Source organism: Scleropages formosus, chromosome 18 (genome assembly GCF_900964775.1).
Source record: "Scleropages formosus chromosome 18, fSclFor1.1, whole genome shotgun sequence".
NCBI lineage: Eukaryota > Metazoa > Chordata > Actinopteri > Osteoglossiformes > Osteoglossidae > Scleropages > Scleropages formosus.
Window position 1 is genome coordinate 17,483,961 of NC_041823.1, and position 19,409 is coordinate 17,503,369.

A 19,409-nucleotide genomic window follows, 5' to 3' on the forward strand; every position below is an offset into this window, starting at 1 on the left:
GCCCCCCCCCCCCGCGGCGTTTCTAGTTCATCGCGCCGCTGCGCTCAGCGCGAGTAACTCCGTCGCACCTGGATTCCAGCGCGAGCTCCCGCAGTGTGGAGGGGAGATCGAGATGCCGCGAACCCAATAAATACTCATCTTAAAAAAAGGCACTGCGCGTGTCTCGAGCTCCGTCCTCCTCCTGCTGCAGTTGCTGCTGCTGCTCTGCCTCCGGCTCGCGCTCCGGCTCGCGCTGCTCTCCCCCCGCGCGCCATGGGTCGCGCGCGGACGCTGATGCTGATGCTGGTGCCGCTGCTCGCCATTGTGGCAAGTGAGTAACTTCAGCGCTGTGCTCGAAGGGACGCGCGGGGCTGAGAAAACGAAGGAAAATCCGTCGCATAGCGAGGAGTTGGGAGTGTGTGTGTGTGTGTGTGTGTGTGTGTGTGTGTGTCGGGGGGGGCAGATGAGATGCCAGCAGAATCGTAGCGCAGCTCGGATTCCTGTAGCTCCTCGTGATGGTTGCGTAACGGGGCTTTCTCGGGGACGCACACTGGCTTCAGCTCGCTTCTTCTTCTTGTAGTCATCTCATCATCTCGTCGTCGTGCGATCGGGACGATTATTCGTCTTGAAATTTCTGCCGCCGCAGCATAAACAGCGAGAGTTGAGCTCCTTGTCTGTACAAAAACAAAATAAAAAAACCCGCGTGCATGGGTTTAAATTACATCATACATGGAATGATGTAGGATTGGAATATGCGAAGACTGATGTCATGAAGGGTCAGGAGTGCAGAACGCTGGACATTTACTGTTAGGCTGCTCACACTGGTGAATGAATGTGCCTATAGTTCCACCGACCAGGGTCTCCTGGGGGTTTCGTGCTGGACTTGTGTTCATTGGTGTCGCTTCGTCGTCCCTCAGCGAAGGGACAAGCCTAAATGGACCAAGGACATGAGCTGGTAAATATTTATAACGCTGACCCTCCCCAGGGATGTGTGCCCTCCTCGGCAGCCTTTGGCCACTGACACACACTCTTCTCTTTTTTCTTCTTTTGTCAAGTCCTGGTTTAGGGTCATGGTTTGGGATTCAGTTATGGTTAGAGTTTGGGGTCATGGAGAGGATTTGGGTCGTGGGTAGGGAATTAATCATGGTTAGAGTTTGGGGTCATGGGTAGGGTTTGGGTTGTAGGTAGGGATTCGGTCATGGTTAGAGTTTGGGTCATGGTTTGGGATTCGGTCATGGTTAGAGTGTGGGGTCATGGAGAGGATTTGGGTCGTGGGTAGGGAATTGGTCATGGTTAGAGTTTGGGGTCATGGGTAGGGTTTGGGTTGTAGGTAGGGATTCAGTCATGGTTAGAGTTTGGGTTATGGTTTGGGATTCGGTTATGGTTAGAGTGTGGGGTCATGGGTAGGGTTTGTGTCGTAGGTAGGGATTCGGTCATGGTTAGAGTTTGGGTCATGGTTTGGGATTCGGTCATGGTTAGAGTTTGGGGTCATGGGTAGGATTTGGGTCATGGGTTGGGATTCGGTTAGGGTTAGCTAGTCAAAGAGGAAAATGGTAAACTGGTTAACTGTATGTTACTGGCCATCATTCCAGCACATGACAGGTTTATTGAAATGTTTATAGGAAATGTTTGTCCTTGGTGGACTGATTTATTAATGTCAGCCTACTAGAGTTGTGCAGCATAGGTTCTAAGGTCATTTAATAATTATTGAACTATTACTGTACATTTAAGCAAATACAAAATTATTTCCCTGAGCACAAAGTGAACAGTTTGTATTCACAAAAGAAATTATGGAAGTTACTGTATACTTCATATCACCATATAAACCATCTGAAACATCATACCATGTTTTTTGGGGAATTAATACAACTGTAAGAGTACCGTAAGCCATGTAAAGAAGAAATGAGTCTAACGGACCTGAGTAGAACTTAAGTATGAACAACGACAGGAACAAGAGTAACAACAATAGCAGTAACAATTTTTCTAATTTATTTTTCTGCTTTGAAATTCCAATGTCTTGTAGTGCACATAGACACAGCAATCTGCACACACACACACACACACACTTTTAGTCCATTCTGTGGAACAGAGTACTATAAAAGGTCAACTGAGAGAGATTTGTGCATTTTGGACAGAGTGCAGCAGTTATATATGTAGGATTATATATTCAGTTTAAATACACACACACACACACACACACACTTTCAGAACCGCTTGTCCCATACGGGGTCACGGGGAACCGGAGCCTACCCGGCAACACAGGGCGTAAGGCCAGAGGGGGAGGGGACACACCCAGGAAGGGACGCCAGTCCGTCGCAAGGCACCCCAAGAGGGACTCGAACCCCAGACCCACTGGAGAGCAGGACCGTGGTTCAACCCACTGCGCCACCGTGCCCCCTTCAGTTTAAATACTGAACCTTAAATATTAAATGTGTGTGTTTAGCTCCTTTCATACTGCTCATCACCATGGCTGTGATTTATAAGCTGCGTTATACACGGATTTACACCTTAATGTTAGAGGAGGTACCTTTGTGGTGTGTACTAGTAGGTGATCTAGGGGGTGTGGTAGTGCAGTGAGTTGGACCGGGTTCTACTGTCCAGTGGGTCTGGGGTTCAAGTCCCCCTTGGGGTGCCTTGTGATGGACTGGCGTCCCATCCTGGGTGTGTCCCCTCCAGCCCTATGCCCTGTGTTGCTGGGTTTGGCTCCGTGACCCCGTATGGGACAAGTGGTGTGCGTGTAGCTGGTGATCTATAGCACAAGGCACCAAAGACTTGTTTTGGGTTCCTCTCTCAACACCTAAAAACACACAATTTATATGTAATGAGTTGATTTCATTTGTTTGCGTTTCCTTTTACTCTTTGTATTTGTCCTGGGTTATGGTTACAGTTTAACCCTAACCCTAACTGTTTGTATACCACATTATGTTTGCAGCGCTTCAGTTAGAAATTAAAGTCATACAAAAGGAAGGGAGGCACCGTGCAATTTTACCTTAGCTGGAAGATGCCATACGGCCCCTTCGTCACCTGTCCTGTCGTCACAACACGCCAAGTGCTGATGGATGACATCTCCCATATCTGCGCTCAGTAATCACGTTCGAGCAGCACACTACACTGAGCGCATGCCCACATGCCTGTATTAAGGCTGCTGTGAAGACACACACACACACACACACACACCACGAGTGCTGACAGACTGTATTGATGATCCAGCCGGTAATAGAGGGAAGCGGCGATAACGGTTCCGTTCATGTTAGTGACAGATGGAGACGGAGAAAAAGGCGAGGGAAGGACTTTATGGGACATGATTAGACTCTTCATTGATCCAGTGTGTGAAGCCATCACTCCCGTCAGCTGAACACAGGCACCCTGGGGGGGAGGGGGGGGAGGCAGACAGACGATGAGAAAGTGCCTTTTTTCTCGCGCTGCTATATTTCCTAAATAGTGACGAGGCCACGTTGGCAGCATCTTGTCCTGAGAGCTCAGTCTGTTGAGGTTCTGCTGTCTGGAATCGCAGGCGGGACTTTGGTTCGGGGACCTGATGAACGGACCTGTGTATGCAGTTTGCATCCTCTATTCCCTCAGCTCATTTGATGTTCTCCGTAGGGGGCCGCTGGTGGTGTAACGGTTAGAGCTGCTGCCTTTGGACCCAACGGTTGCTGGTTCGACTGTCAGCTTCTGCTGTAGTACCCTTAAGCAAAGTACTTTCCCTACGTTGTTCCTGTAAAATTCCCCAGCTGTATAAGGGGGTAAATAGTCGTAAGTATCTTAACAGCGTGAGTCGTTTGGATGAACGGTGCGGTATTATTTTCTACAAGCAGGCAGAAGCTTCCCGAGCTCCTCAGCCATTCCGTCAGCTGTGTAGGTTCGTGGCGACGACGGAACAAGCGCTCCGCTCCGACTGAAAAGCACGATTAGGGCGTTTTCGAAAGAAAGTCCGAACGGCCCTCGTACAAGAAGACGTGCTTCTGCACAAACCGTCCGGACGACGGCCCCGACTGCGAGGTCGCGTTTCGCGACGGGCGCACGCGGAGATGTCCGTGAAGGGACCCCTTTGAGCTGCCGTCTGTGTTTACAGGCACCCATGAGGCCGACACCGAGGAGCGGCTGGTGGAGCACCTATTAAACCCTGCCCATTACAACAAATTGATCCGCCCGGCGGCCAACGGCTCGGAGCCGGTAACCGTGCAGCTCATGGTGTCCTTGGCGCAGCTGATCAGTGTGGTGAGCGACCGACTAATCACCCTCTTACCGTGATACGCTGCACCCTGCCCTGTCAGCAAAACACTTGAGGGTCACTGCATCTGTGCGGTAAAACTGCAGAGCTGCACTCCTCTGTAGCAGCGCGCCACGGCGGTCCGTCCCGGGCGGGGTTTCGCGCGGTTCTCAGAGGCGCTGCCTTGCCGCGTGCAAGTCCCCTTCCATCAGGAGTACCCTCGAGCAAGGTACTTACCCTGAATGGCTCCAGTAAAAATTACCCCGCTTTATAAATGGTTCATAAAATGGAAATGGGGAAAGCGTCAGCTAAATGACTTAACTGCATAAATAACCGGTGCATTTCTGCACTGTCGCTTTACGGATTCGTATTGGCGTTACCCTGCGCCGGTACGTCTCGGGCATAATCCGGGGGGGAAGCGGCGAATGTGCGGGTTTTCGAGGCCTTAAGAAAAAGCCAACCAGCGCAGAGCTGGAAGAGAAGACCGATTCGGATACACGAGGGTCCGTTCATTCAGTGACGCCTCTAATAGCTGAGGCTGCATCGAAAGCTGCGCATACAGCTGCTCTCCAGGAAACGCTTCGAGAAATACCGCCCTGTATTGACCTGCACGTATTTGTTGGTGATGCATTCTTACTGCACGGTGTCGTGTAGAACTCGGCAAATGATGTCTGGTTTTCTGTCTCTTTTGCAGCACGAGAGAGAGCAGGTTATGACCACTAATGTGTGGTTGACACAGGTGAGCCTCTCCCTTTCTCCTTTTCCTCCTCCCTTTCTCGCCGCCCCTTGCTGATCATGACACGGATGGTACCAGAGTCCCGAACGATGAGACGTACGGTCGAGGCCCGGTCCCGTACGGAGGGAGCGGCGCTCTGCCGGGCCGCAGGGATCGCCGCGCTCCGACCGCGTTACGCGTGGACGGGCCCTGCCGTCGATTAGGCGAACCGGGACCGTACATATCTTCAGAAAGAAAGACACGAGCTGGCATAATGCACCACGCATTTCCTGACGTGCACAACCAAACAGGCCGCGTACTAATCAGACAGTGGTAAAAATAGCATGTACGAGCAGGGCGGCTCGCTGTTGCAAGTCGGACCCGTGCTGCGATTTCTCAGCGAGGAGTTTCCGCCGATGGCTGCGCGCACACGAAGGAGCAAGTTAAAAAGCCATATTCTGTAGTTTATCACGTGCCGTTTTCCCGCCGAGGCATCCGGCCGAATTCCCGGGGAGGAGCGATCGGCCCTGACCGAGGGATCTGCTCCAGACGGTCGGAGCAGATGTCAGGCTGGGCGACGATGGAACGGGGGTTGCGCGACAGCCGCACGCGGCGAGCGCAAACGCGCAGTACGCTCACGCGGGCGCCGACGGCTCACGGCCGCGACGCTGCGGTCAGCGCGGCCGCTTGCCGCGGTTAGTGGTGCGGTGGTTATGACTCACCTCGTGACTGTGGCTGATGCTCAGGAATGGCAGGACTACCGGCTGACGTGGGTCCCGGAGGAGTTCGACGGGATGGTGAAGGTCAGACTGCCCTCCAAACATATCTGGCTGCCCGACGTGGTGCTCTACAACAAGTGAGTCTGCTGAGAAGCGTTCCCGACCCTGTCCTCCCGCGTGCGTGCTGTTCGCCGGAGCACGTGTCCCATTAACCCTAACCGTAACCCTAACCCCTAACCCCCTAACCCATTCAGTTTCCCAGCAGCACTCGTCCTTCTTAAGCTGCAGCTAAGATCGAAGAGGTGTTCGGCTGCTCCCGCGCTCCATTCCGGCCCCGTCGCTGTACTAGTGGAGCATGGATTTTCTCCTTACCCGCTTAGGTCTCGTACAGTGTAGTGGGAGCGGTCAGTGTGGCGGTTAAGGAACCGGTCTTGCGTTTTCAAAAATAGGGGCCCCTGCTTTGCGCTCTAAAAATGTGTCTGTAAAACACATTGGCTTGTGCTACAAGCATTCAAGTCGTTCCTTTATTTTTTCTTCACATATCTATTTTCTGTCATTTCTCACCCGTTATTTGCGTGGCCGGCGCTTAGCTGGCAGTAAAACTCACCCAGACGGAAAAGGCGTGTGGAGCCACCTTTATTCGGCTTGCTTCCGCAGTTTTTACAGCTGGCGTTCGGAGCTCTCGAAGTGCGGACGATCGATGGCAGGGTGAGAAAAAGCTGCACGTGTTTAAGGAATGAGTCAGATGATGGGAGGGACTGCGTCGGAGTTTGTTTAGAAAACACACTTTTATTTTTAGGTACTTTGAAATGACTTTCTAGTCTGTCGTAGCACTGCCGCTTCACTACCTGGGCTTCAATCTGCCGCAGCGCGTTGGAGCTTGCACGTCCCCTGTGTGTTCGTATGTTCAAACCATTTGTCCCGAGTGGGGTTGCGGCAAACCGGAGCCTAACCCAGCAACACAGGGCGCGGGGACACACCCGGGACGGGACGCCAGTCTATCACAAGGCACCCCAAGCAGGGCTCGAACCCCAGACCCACCAGAGAGCGGGATCCAGCCAAACCCGCTGCACCACCGCGTCCCCCGCTTTCATATGTTGAAGAACATTTAATTATTAAGCTTTTTATTCATCGTGACTTAGCGGTTCGTACGGCTACCGTATGAACGCTTGCAGCCCCAGCTGCATTCATAAGGCATAAAGATCAAATTAAGATCCGTATATATTTAATTTACATGAAAGCATCTATTGGGCGGTTGCAGGTACATAGCGGAACATGGCATGTGCAGAAGGTGCAGATTAGAGTTTTTAACGTCAGAAATGTAATTAATTATACAGCATTCAAACTCGAGGCTGGCTGACAGATTTACCCCTCTATTTTCATCTGCCTTTTCTCCGTATTCATCAGTTTCCGTGTCTCTTAATACTCTCAAAACCGGGCGCGGACCGACTCGCGGAGGTCTGCAGCTTTGCGGCCTCGTCGCACCCACTCGTGGCAGAAGACACAGAGCGAAGATGTTGAATTATTTCTGAGTTAACTGTTAAAAATAGCTTGTGTGTTGAATGCATTTAAGTGAAAATTACTGAGGAAACCATACTCGTGATCCCCGATAATTACCCGCAGCGGTCGTGTCCCTCTCTCTGCTTGTTGCAGTGCTGACGGGATGTACGAGGTGTCTTTCTACTCCAACGCTCTGGTTTCCTATGACGGCAGCATCTTCTGGCTCCCGCCGGCCATCTACAAGAGCGCCTGCAAGATCGAGGTCAAGCACTTCCCCTTCGACCAGCAGAACTGCACCATGCGCTTCCGTTCCTGGACCTACGACCGCACCGAGATCGACCTGGTGTTGAAGACCGACGTAGCCAGCATGGATGACTTCACACCCAGCGGCGAGTGGGACATCATTGCCCTTCCTGGGCGTCGCAATGAGAACCCTGCCGAATCGACCTACGTGGACATCACTTACGACTTCATTATCCGTCGCAAGCCGCTCTTCTACACCATCAACCTCATCATCCCCTGCGTGCTCATCACCTCGCTGGCCATCCTGGTCTTCTACCTGCCCTCCGACTGTGGCGAGAAGATGACTCTTTGCATCTCCGTTCTACTTGCCCTCACTGTCTTCCTGCTGCTCATCTCCAAGATCGTGCCCCCGACTTCCCTGGACGTCCCGCTGGTGGGCAAGTACTTAATGTTCACCATGGTGCTCGTGACCTTCTCCATCGTAACGAGTGTGTGCGTGCTCAACGTGCACCATCGCTCACCCACCACGCACACCATGCCTCCCTGGGTCAGGCTGGTGTTTCTGGACAAGCTGCCCGCCCTGCTGTTCATGCGGCAGCCCAGGAACCACTGCGAGCGTCAGAGGCTGAGGCAGAAACGGCGGGCGAAGGAGCAGAAGGAAGGGGGTCGCAGTGCGGCGGCGGCGGCAGCGGGGCTGGGGCTGGGCCTGGGCCTGGCCGCCGGGGGGCCGACCAGCGAGAGCAGCGAGCCCTGCACTTGCTACGTGAACCGTGCCTCTGTGAAGCGGTTCGGGGAAGAGCCGGCAGGAGGCGGAGACGGGCTGAACGGACTGAGGGAGGCCAGGGACGGAAGCGCGACGCCCCTGCAGTCCTCCACTTTGGGCCCCACCCTCACTCAAGCGCTGCTGGGGCAAGCGTGTCCTGGCTTCGAGGAAGCGGTCGAAGGCGTGCGGTTCATTGCCAACCACATGAAGAGCGAAGATGACGACCAAAGCGTGAGTGTTTCTCGTGGTACCCTCGGGCGTAAATAGGCACGTCCCAGACCGAACCCCTTGCGTTCATTGTTCGGATTCGTTCACATAAGGGCTCCGGTGTCACGCTTTCCACCGATCATATGATATTTGTCTGCCGAAGCAGATAATTTTTTTATGTAAACAATGACCTTAATTGATATGCTCAGCAGCAGGACCCTCACAGAGTAGAACTGGGCATCTCTACATTGTACGGAAGCATTGTACGTTTGAAGTCAAAACAAAATCGAGAGAGAGAGAGAGAGAGAGAGAGAGAGAGAGAGAGAGAGAAGTAGTAGTAAAAACCCCTGCTACACCCAGCTGTCAATCTAGACCAAGGTATATAAACGCCCACTAACCCTCACGCTCCCGCATGCGTTGCCCAGTCCATTTCGGAAACCCACCAGCACCCCACCAGCCTCGCTCCGCAGCCTCGCTCCGCAGCACACGCGAGCCCTCCGGCTGACTCCAAGACAAAATGCAAAGCACGCTAAGCCGAGAAGGTGGGCTCCGCTTCGACTGAGAATTCCGTGCGTAGCTGCCGTCGGTCTCCTCGACAACACTAAACCCCTCACCTGCGGTCATCGGCTGGGTTACGGTGTCAGTCCCTATGTCAGACTTCATTAGCACCGGGGCGGATTCGGTCTCTGTGCATATTAACCTTCTCTCTCGCCCTTGCCCAGGTGAGCGAGGACTGGAAATACGTTGCCATGGTGATCGACCGCCTTTTCCTGTGGATTTTTGTTATCGTCTGCGTCTTTGGCACAGTGGGCATGTTCCTGCAGCCCCTCTTCCAGAACTACACCGCGAAAACGGTTACCCATACGCCGGGCTGAGCAGCGAAGGGTTCCCGCCATGCAGGCGGACATTCCTCCAACCGATGCCCGTCAGACTTGGGCAAAAGGGAGAGGGAGGGACCCGCAGCAAGGAATTTGTTCTCATCTATCGAACTGGACTGACCGATGATCGTACCCAACAAGGTTTATACAATCTCAGATTGAAAGCAGTAGGAAATACTTTTTGGAAGTGCTCCCGTTCCTTCTCCTCCCTCTTCCTTTTGAGTGACAACAGCACGAGTGAATGAAGGAGAGCGCAGTTTCTTTTTTTCTTTTTTTTTTTTTACTTTAGCGACTGCTGTTCCCGCCAGCCGTTTTCTCTTCTCCGTGCGTACGACAAGGATGCGGACAAAACGAACACGTACTTCGCTCCAGCTGCTGAAGCACTTTTACGACCCCTTCAGGAAAATGTACTTTGCTGCTAAACATTTCAAGGAAAGGGAGGGAAAAGTCATACTTTGTTTCTCAGTTTACCGCTATGGAAGAATTAGCGTCATTTAGTATAGCATAGCGAACCATGCTGTCGTGTATCCATGAGTATATCGTAGATTAGGACATTTTCCTGCGTTCGCAAATTCCGAGCAGAGAGGAAAAGATAACGGTAAAATTGTGTACAGCGTTTTAATCGGAGGGAAACGTGATTCGAAGTCTACTGGCCCCAAGCACAAAATTTATTTTTCTAGTAGGAGAGTAAGCAAAGATTAAAAACTGGCATACAATTTGGACACATGAGTAAAGCGCACAAATGTTTATATATTCCCTCGATGCGGCTGAACAAGAGCGGTTGATCCGTCTCCCGAGAAACAGCAGCATGTAAGTGTATTTTTTGAACAGGACATTCTGGACGTGGACATTCTGAGTTGGGTTCGCTACTTGACTGCTGAGATTTATTTAGAGGGGATTACAGTGAATTGTTACCATGTGAAAACAAAGCGTCATATTCTGTCGATGAGAGAAGCCTGAAGGGGTGACCGCACAGCTGAGATGTTTGCCCTAACTGCCGTACGCTACGCCTCTGTGCAGCGTTGACACGTTCGCTCTTACCGTTACCCACGTTACCCACCCCCACTCGCTGTGTCCTGCATGCACGACATCTAATTTGGAAGCCCTCCCCCCCCAGAAGTTACACAACAAAGATTAAGTAGCACGTAGGCTTTACATTTCAAATGGTTCTGCTCCAGTCCAGAGCTCATATTAGTGACAACAGTAATATATCAAGAGGCTGGAGTAACGCTCAGAGAGCCTTTATGTTCTCTCTCTATTTCTTCTCCACACGTATCCCCTTGCTGTTACAAACTTCACCATAGATACGTCACTATCTACAGAATCTCTGTTTAATATTCTTTTTCCAATATCTGGGTCATGTATTGCCAAAGTCCACCAACTGCTTGTCCTCTTTCCCTCTCTCCTCCAACCCATCAGTGCGCTTCCCAGCCTTTCTGCCACTTTTCATCGCTCCCTCTGAGCCACCCTCTCCGCTCCTTCTTTTCGGTATTTATCATTTCCCTTTGGACTCCATCCAGCGTCTCAGTTCCCTAACGCCCCTGGTCCAAGCGCCACCCAGAGGCCAGGCTCGTGAACATCTCCTTCGACCTCCTCACAGCACCACTGAAATAAAGGTTGTAGTTTCCAGCTCCGCTCCAGCGTCTGTGCAGTCGGTGCTTTCGGAAGGGGGCTTCGCACCACTCACACAAATCGATTTTCTTCTGGCCAAATGAGGGTAAAGGGCACGTGCTCGTGGACGGAAGGACATCTGCTCATACGCTACAGGTTTAAGGTTTGGAGCCACAATCAAAACGTTTAAAAACTGTACCTGGGAGTTCTAGAAACAGTTCCGCTGGATTCAGGCAGTTTTTTACATAACGAATGAATATGCATCCTTACAAATAAGTCTAGCAATTTTATTTTGTTCATGTTATTGAATACCAAATCTCACAAACACCTCATATGCGCTATACATGCTGGGAAAGTGAAGTCAATCGAGGTGGTCCCAACACTTATTAGTTGTTAGGCTGTATCTACTGCCAGTTGAAGGGTGAGGTTGTAAACATTTGTCTGCAGCACACAGAAATTTTAGGCAATAAATGGTTAAGAAAATACACTTAAAAATAAACTGAAAAATGTTTGTATATTAGGAAATTCCTAACTCGATCGTTCACAACATGAGGGCCCATGCTTGTGTACGCTCTTAAATATCTTTTTAAAAATGAATGTTACTTTGACCTTATAAAACTGGCAAGTAATTGTGTAACAATTTTCATGAAAATTGTATGTAAAAATGGGTGTTAATTTCTAAGACCCAGAGATATAAAGGACACCGATATGCTAAATTTCACAGAAGAAACTCCTAGTGGGAGACCACTGCTGTCAAAGAGCACTATATCAATGAATGCACATCATGTCAAGAAACTCAGAATTTGACCCTGTGGACAGCGGGTGTGCTTGGTAACACTACTTTTTACAAGAAAAATATGTTACAGATTGCAAGAATAATTTTGTGTGTATAATAGACTGCCTGACAGCAACTGGAGCAAAAGGTTACACAGCACACAGTTAAGAGTACTTTTGGAATAATAAAGGTTTAGATAGACATAGTGCTCCATTGTCATGTCTTTGTAACAACAAGACACTTACAACAGGGAGTTTTAATTGTATTGACTTCATGAGTAACACTTTATATTATAGAAGCAACAGAATAGTTGCAGGTGTCCCAACAAGAGCACCAAATGGCACTAGGCGCCATATTGTTCTTCTCAATGACAGAAATCTAAGAGCAAGAGAAGTAAATATCCCAACAATGTGACCAAATGAAGATGTAGCCACAATTAGATGATTGAAGGACATTTATTTCAATGTGGAGGAAATGTTTACAATTAAAAATACGAGATTATAAAACGAATTAAGTGAAACGGAAAGCATTCGTGTTCAGCAGTTAGTGCATTTTTTGTGATGGTTTGACAAGTTGCTGTTCTTGGATTAAAATTCATTTCTGCTCCTGCCTGCTTTTTCCAGCTCTTAATAAATTACAAAGAGGACACAACAGTTGCTCCAATAGAAATAAGGACTTATAAAACAAAAGAACTAATAAAACATTCCTCCACCACTAACTAGGTGTGTGTGTGCGTGTGTGTGCGTGCAGGTGGCTCCCTCTTTCCAAACCACCTATTCCTCGTAATCCTCCCGAGTTACTTTTGCAGAGCGTCGGGGCTGGATGCAACCCTTCATTCCTTTTTCTCACAAGACTTCTTGTCATCCTTGTGATACTCCAGGAAGAAATCGTTGCACGCCACTGTCAGGGCACCCACCAGGATTATGAACTCAGTGAAGTCCACCTCGCCATCATTGTTGGAGTCCAGGTCATTCATAACTTTGTCCACAGCATCCTTGTCTTGTGCATTCTGAGGGATGAATGTGGGGGACGGTGGTCGAGACAGGTAGATAACAGCTCAATGAGTGTCTGACAACATTTACATGGATCCACTGGTTTCATCAATACAGGAGGTTAAATTTACAGAATACTGAGCCACATGGAACCAGAGTCATCAGTTCTGATGCGGGACACACATATTTATTTGGAATGCAAAAGATATTCAGAAATTACTCTAAAGTTTATTGTTCGGTCGTATCTGCAATGCCGGTCATCGTTCAATAGGTTGGATTTACCTACACTAGCGTTCATAAGTTTTGAATAGTCCAGAAATGGTCATGCTTTGGAAAGAATTGATCTTTTTAAATCTAGGTCCCGTTAAACTGATTTAAAAATATAACCAAGACACCGTTACTAACAAGAGGGCGAACTTGATCTAACCAAGATCGAAAAAGAAGCAGTACCTTGGAAATGGTACCTCGATAAAAAACTCTCCATTCTCTCCAAAACCCAAATTTCACGGTGGTTAGTGCATATGAGCGCTTCTAAAGTACATGCCAAAGTACGTGTGAGCATGAAAGCGGCATGCATGATGTCAAAGTGTGCAAGACAGCTTCTTTCTCACCCCCAGATAGGTGCCCAGCTCCTGCGTCAACATTTCCTTGAGCTCGCCTCGACTCAAGGTAAACCTGTCCCCTTCTTTTCCCGAGTACTTGTGAAAAGTCTGGATCATCAGCTGCATGGCATTCTCCAGGCTGGTGTTGTCCTCTGGGTTTCTGTTAGTCATGCTGAGAGGCAGAAATGGGGAGCAGAGGGGACATTTCCAGTCAGAGGACACACAGGGAGACAGAAAGAGGAAGATGGCGAGAAACACAAGGACCGAAAACAGTGAAAGGCAACACAGGTGGGCATGCGTGTCAACAGGTAAAGGAGAACGTAACCTGAGACACAAAACACCAAGGGTGGGGAGGGGGGCTGTTGTCAGTGGCATGAGTCATGGAAGAGTCTTTGTTAACCTGATGTCACATTAATTATGCAATCAACAGCAACATCCGTGCCCAGCTACAGCGCCTTCTGACAGGACTCTTTGTAGCACTGCCAGCGTACTGTACACTTGGTGAGTGTGAGATGCGGACAAGGTTTTGGTGAACATGTGCCGGTAAAATGTAAAGATGCTCTTTCGAGTCCATCTGTGAAATGACGTATGACAATATGCGAGTCTTTTTCCAATTATGCACATCGCATTCCTGCTTAGGAAACATTTAGAAAGCATGTTATTAAGAGTGAAGAGCCAGGCAAGAGGAAGCGAACCGGTCGATGCATGTAGCATGACAAGAAGAACTGGCTAAAACCATCATTCATTCCAAGGAAAGTCATGCATCTGTGACCAGCGTTCAGAAATAGAAAAATTCTTGAGGAGGGCAGGCAGCCTTGGAAACAAAACATGGGTGCAGAGCAGATATAGCGATAAGCTGACTTGTCTCTTTTGCAGCATCAGTAAAATGTTGCAGATAACTTCCTTTTACTGTTTATGTGCATTACCATTCATTTTTACACAGTTAAGTTGACAGAAAACAGTTCCCAGTAGGCACGCACTCATTCACTTAATGTAAAGTTAAGAGATAAAGAAGAGATAATGCAGAGGGCATCCAAGAAGGTTTAATAACACTAATGGGGATATATATACTTTAACTGGAATACGAGTAACCCAGTGATAAACTGTCAGCATGTAAAGCCACTCAAACAGAAGAAAAACACATAATTTCTCCAATGACTTCTGCCTTACCTGAATGGTAAAGAAGCAACACCTTCGCTTTTCTCAAAGAGGAGAAAAACTGATGAGGGGAGAGAGCTGGTGGTTGACTTAAATATCTTTTCTCCCTCCTCCTTCCATTCTCCAATATCCTCTGCTCCTATTTCAGCATACCTTGTTTCACCTGGTGCCCCCCCCCACCCCAACTAGCCCAACCTAATAATGTCACTCGGGCAGACATACGGGAGGTATAGCTATTACAACAAATACCATGAAAAAACCATTTGATGTCCATTTTAACTTTTATTAACAGGCATTAAGGCACATGTAGGACTCGATAACATATTGAGTTTGTCAACGAGACACAAAAATATAGCATAACCATTACAGCTGAGTGCTCAGTAGAGAGGCATCACTGAATTTGCTAGTTGGACCAAGGGTCTGTGTCATCAGTCTGAGTGAAAGTGACTGTCAATCATTCTCCTCAATCTGACAAGTGGCACGGATCCAAACGGCAGAGCTGGAGGCAGTGTGGCACAGGTATGGGTAAACTGAAAGAGCTCCTGAGAGCTCCTGGAAGAAGCACAGAGTCCTGTTTAAATGCAGCTATGCCGCTAAATCGAGGTACAAAGTACATGCTGAGGAGAAGGTAAAATATACCAGCTGTGGTGATGGTTCACTTCTGTGCTGAATTACATACACTCAATACGAGGTGGTGTCTATATCTATATGTCCATGTATGGTTATTCTTATAAAGTCAGGACAGTGATCCAGAATAAAACCTGACACACCTGATTACACATTACCCAGGTGTGAACACAGACACCTGTCAAAACAGAAACACAAGAGGATTCATTAGGGTACAAAAAACTCAACTGGAGGTGCTTCATCTTACCCCAGCTGCTAATTATGTGCCTAAGTTCCCACACCACCACAGTGTATCGTGTTATATTTAGTGACATGCCTCTGCCGGTCTACTTTTCAATACAGTGCTGAAATGGCTCTCCATAACTGAACAGGGCTCGGCTGGGCAGGGCTAGACTGTCTTAGAAGGTGAATCCCACTGTGCAAACATTACTGTAGCAGGGTGTGCAGCCTGTGGCAGTGTTCTGACGAAGCGGAAAGCTTATTCTGCCTCCTCCTTCTTGTCCTGCTTCTGCTCTGTAGACGGCGCGCCCATGGTGGACGTGACGTGGTCACTCAATGATATGGCCAGGTAGCCCATCAGGGTCATGTACTCCTGGAAACTGACCTTGCCATCTTGGTTGTCATCCAGACCCTTGCGCATTTCTGCCACTGCTGTTGCGTTGTCTGTATCCTGAAGGAGATGTAGAGGTTAGCGTAGTATCTTTAATACAGACAGTAAGATCAGTAGTGTGAACTGCACATATCAATAGAAAAACTGGAATCTACATCTGGAAAAGGACTGAACATTATTGAACGGGAAAGCATTTGAGATTTTACACTAATTAGAAAGACATAAAGCAACAAAACATACAGTAGAATGTCCACAGAATTTGGACATCACAATATTGGAGACCATTACGCCACTAAAGTTCAAAATCAGCATCAATATAGTAACAAAGCAGAGTGGAAGAAAATATGAGCATAAAATCTAACCATCATAATATTATGCAGCTTTTTCTCGACAAGCTTCTGAAAGTCTTTTGGTCCAAGGTTCTCTTTACCCTTGGCAGATTTCAAGTAAACTTCCACAAGGGTCTTTATGGCGTCCTCAGTCTTGCTCATAGTTTCAACACTAAAAAAAAGGGAAATACACGGAGATGAAAAGAAGTGGAAAAAGGGTATGCATTTAGAGTGAGAAAAACTGTGACCTACTTGATTAGTAGTCATTTTGAACATGATATTTAAAAAGTATTTCTTTAAAAAAGGCTTTCAGGGCCTAACAAATAACAAAGAGGGTTTGTAATGAAAACAGGCAGTCTTCGCAAACAAACACTAACCAGCAGAGATAAATTAATGCGGAAGAGGATTCCGCACAACTTAGGGTAAGGACAGATAGGTGATGTCAGAATGATTAGAAGTGAGAGAGAAGTGGAAAGGAGCATCCAGCCTGTAAACTAGATGGAACAATGGAACTTCTGATCTTTGATGGTTATTTGATCTACCTAGTCCACCATAAGCCTTATGGTTCAAATTACCTGAGGGATTGCCTGCTGCTTGTCTGTTACTTTGTATTACACACATACACAGAATCAGACTGAGAAAATGACTAAATACACAAGCAGTAATTTACACATAAATGTGATTGATCAAATAGCTAGTGTTGCTCACCACACACCTCAATTAAAAAAATTATGTTAAAATGCTGAAAAATCTTTGTTTCTTAATCTTACACCTCACAGAGAGTTCTATTTTTAACTCCTACGTCCACTTGTAGGCATTAATGCTTGAAAAAACTGAGAGACAAAAGATAAGTATTGGGAAATGAAACAGGAAAACCTAAAGTAGGGCAGGAGGATGTGAGGATACATGTTGCCAAGAAAGAAGAAAGGATTAGTGAGGAAGATGAGGATGGGGTGGCCCTAGCAGGGTAACTAGAGAAGACATTTCTTCAGATGAATCTCCCATCTGACATAAATGTGTCACACCCAAACACTCACTGTCCCACTGTGCCCTGGATCCTGTAAAACTGTTCTGTGCTCCAGCAAATTAAACATCCAAGCTATTAACCTAATTACCAGGAGAATAGATAAACTGATGTGGACACGACACTCGCATTTAAAGAAATCAATCCTGTAGTCAGCATGCATGAAAGTAACAGAACTGCAGTGAAGACAATCCAAGAAATACAGTATATTAATAGCCTTTTCCATTAGTCATGTAAGATAATTTGTAACAATTAAGGGGAAATAATAGATGCTTACAGCAGAGGGTGACATACAAGATATATAAAAACATGCTCTACTAGATTCATTGAGCCAAAAAACTCATTTCACTTGACACTTCTCACATATTTAAATAAGGGATACCACAACGCAGAACGCAAATGCGACCTAACTGGGGTCTTCATGATTTTAGGGAAGGTCTTGGCAAGTAAAAATGTTGAACGACTTGCTCTTCCAAGTCTCATCCTTATCTGAGGAGCATCGGTGTTCACACAAATCTAAGAATGACTACTTCTCTACATAAACCTGTAAAGGACACTTCATAGGAGCCACATCACCAAAGGAGAAATTTCAAGGGGGGGAAGCACCTCCTTAACCTCCAGCTATTGTTCAAGGTTCTCAAAGGGAGTGGTGAATACTTTAGCAGGTCCCTACTGTCAATCCAGCCATTGGGAACTTGTTAGCTCTCCGACTGTAGGATCTCTGCCTTTTTCCACACGTTCTTCATGTGTCCACAACAGACCTACAGTGGCATTTATTCATTTTGCTGAGCTATTATCCAAAATGATTTAGAATGTTAAGCTACTTACAGTTATTTACCCATTTATACAGCAGCGTGATTTTGATGGAGCAATTCTGGATAAGTACGGTGTGCACTGGCATGAGAGCTTCAGGTGGGATTTGAACCTATAGCCTTTGGGTGCAAAGGCAGCAGCAGCAGCAGCTCTAACCACAACACAACACTGTCCTCTAAGTATTATTATTAACCATTATTTAGATCACCAGCATTGCAGTGATTTACCCATTTGCACAGCATTGTATTGTAACTGTACCACTTCAGTCCAAGTACCTTGATCAATGGTACCAGGCCCCAGGGGATTCGAACCAACAGCCTCCACATTAGAAAGTAACAGTCCCTGAGTCCGAACCAGGGCACGAACTGCAACCACCAGTATCGAGAGCGAAGGAGCACTGGAAAGGGGGTTTTGTGTGTGTGTGTGTGTGTGTGTGTGTGTGTGTGTGTGTGTGTGTGTGTGTGTGTGTGTGTGTGTGTGTGTGTGTGTGTGTGTGTGTGTGTGTGTGTGTGTGTGTGTGTGAGAGTGAGAGAGAGTTGGGGGGGGGGGGGACGACGACACCGTGGGCTGCGCCCTTCCTTCGCAAAGTAAAGCAGCAAAGGCGGTTTCTGGTTTCCCCTCGATCGTGTAAAGGAGGCGGGAGTCGGGTTCCGCCGGGGGAACATTATACACCCAGCACAGGCGAAGCTCCGTAATGACAGCACGGAGGGCTCGTAAAAGATTAAAAATGAACCGAAGAAAGGAGGAAATGAGCAGCGACGAACACACATGATTCTCACCTTTTCCGACTTCATGATGCACACGCGGTGATGACGTCACACTGGCACTAGTCTTATTTATTCCGCGACAACAATTCATTTCTAAAGTTGGGGGGGAATGTGGATTCAGCCACAATTCCTCACCGCACACCAATAAAGAAGGAACAAGGTTTACTAAAGATTTTTCACTCATGTCATGTAGATGAGCGCTTGGTGGTACAGGTGGGAAAAGAGAGTAACCACAGAGCGCAACAGGACTCCTGCTTTTATTTACATGGCTTATAAACACACGTTCTCATATTACTAGCACCCTTCCCTTGAAGAACCGAAACAAATCATTTGTCAAATCACGCTTACATAAAAACTGTATACAACTACACTGTATCTGAATTTAAGGAAACTTTTCAGAGAAGTCTCCAGTAGCGGCTTCGTGACGTGGACTGACTGACACACACTGCGCTGTTTACCTTTACCGGAGAGAAGACTTACCTTTAAAGACTAAAAGACTAAAAGTTGTGTATATATTAATTGACTGTGTCCTTTTGTCCACTTTGTCCACTGTCTTCTGGCGCAAAAGAACGTGTGAAAACGGCGAGCAGTCGCAACTCCTCAGGGATGTGGGTGTCACGCAGGGCGTGTGCCCTCGCCTCGGGGGTGGACTCGTGGAGGGTGGCCTGGGGTTGCCGGGGGGGGCAAGGGGACACATCGCGTCATGGAGCTACACAAACACACACCGAGCTGCGGTAAAGCACGGGAAAATACTCTCCGCAGTACCCAGCAGCCCTGACGCGTTCAGTAGCTGCGCGAGGAGCAGCGTGCTGCAGCACGAGCCCGTATAGAGCCAGCAAGAGCCGCTCGCGGACATGTCCACGCGCACGGCGACGTCCCCAGCG

General features: G+C 48.1%; 3 protein-coding genes across 5 annotated transcripts; 1 reads left to right on the top strand and 2 right to left on the bottom strand.

Moving 5' to 3' along the window:
• On the top strand, positions 1-9,228 carry chrnb2 (cholinergic receptor, nicotinic, beta 2). Of its 2 annotated transcripts, XM_029259891.1 has the most exons (7): positions 1-310; positions 4,055-4,200; positions 4,887-4,931; positions 5,399-5,536; positions 5,654-5,763; positions 7,280-8,363; positions 9,062-9,228. In XM_029259891.1, the coding sequence occupies exons 1-7, from the start codon at positions 253-255 to the stop codon at positions 9,212-9,214; spliced, it is 1,734 nt and encodes a 577-aa protein (XP_029115724.1). In that variant the 5' UTR covers positions 1-252; the 3' UTR covers positions 9,215-9,228. The 2 variants fall into 2 exon arrangements, with proteins under 2 accessions (XP_029115724.1, XP_029115725.1); XM_029259892.1 differs by lacking the exon at positions 5,399-5,536.
• Positions 9,229-12,427: 3,199 nt separating this feature from the next.
• On the bottom strand, positions 12,428-13,416 carry s100t (S100 calcium binding protein T). The gene is made up of 2 exons (XM_018737686.1): positions 13,207-13,416; positions 12,428-12,612 (listed from the first exon to the last, which is right to left on the bottom strand). The coding sequence occupies exons 1-2, from the start codon at positions 13,366-13,368 to the stop codon at positions 12,436-12,438; spliced, it is 339 nt and encodes a 112-aa protein (XP_018593202.1). The 5' UTR covers positions 13,369-13,416; the 3' UTR covers positions 12,428-12,435.
• A 1,213-nt stretch (positions 13,417-14,629) lies between these two features.
• On the bottom strand, positions 14,630-19,042 carry LOC108925604 (protein S100-A16-like). 2 transcript variants are annotated; one of them, XM_018737665.2, is made up of 3 exons: positions 19,006-19,042; positions 15,955-16,093; positions 14,630-15,652 (listed from the first exon to the last, which is right to left on the bottom strand). In XM_018737665.2, the coding sequence occupies exons 2-3, from the start codon at positions 16,081-16,083 to the stop codon at positions 15,461-15,463; spliced, it is 321 nt and encodes a 106-aa protein (XP_018593181.1). In that variant the 5' UTR covers positions 16,084-16,093; positions 19,006-19,042; the 3' UTR covers positions 14,630-15,460. The 2 variants fall into 2 exon arrangements, with proteins under 2 accessions (XP_018593181.1, XP_018593187.1); XM_018737671.2 differs by lacking the exon at positions 19,006-19,042 and adding an exon at positions 18,538-18,731.
• Between the last annotated feature and the right edge of the window lie 367 nt (positions 19,043-19,409).

Excerpts from the sequence above, each read along its gene's own strand:
- chrnb2 (XM_029259891.1), top strand. The coding sequence starts at position 253 with ATGGGTCGCGCGCGGACGCTGATGCTGATGCTGGTGCCGCTGCTCGCC. Across the intron at positions 4,932-5,398 it reads CTAATGTGTGGTTGACACAG|GCATCCGGCCGAATTCCCGG; the intron begins GTGAGCCTCTCC and ends TTTCCCGCCGAG. Across the intron at positions 8,364-9,061 it reads GCGAAGATGACGACCAAAGC|GTGAGCGAGGACTGGAAATA; the intron begins GTGAGTGTTTCT and ends GCCCTTGCCCAG.
- LOC108925604 (XM_018737665.2), bottom strand. The coding sequence starts at position 16,083 with ATGAGCAAGACTGAGGACGCCATAAAGACCCTTGTGGAAGTTTACTTG. Across the intron at positions 15,653-15,954 it reads AGCTGCATAATATTATGATG|GATACAGACAACGCAACAGC; the intron begins GTTAGATTTTAT and ends CATCTCCTTCAG.
- s100t (XM_018737686.1), bottom strand. The coding sequence starts at position 13,368 with ATGACTAACAGAAACCCAGAGGACAACACCAGCCTGGAGAATGCCATG. Across the intron at positions 12,613-13,206 it reads AGCTGGGCACCTATCTGGGG|AATGCACAAGACAAGGATGC; the intron begins GTGAGAAAGAAG and ends TTCATCCCTCAG.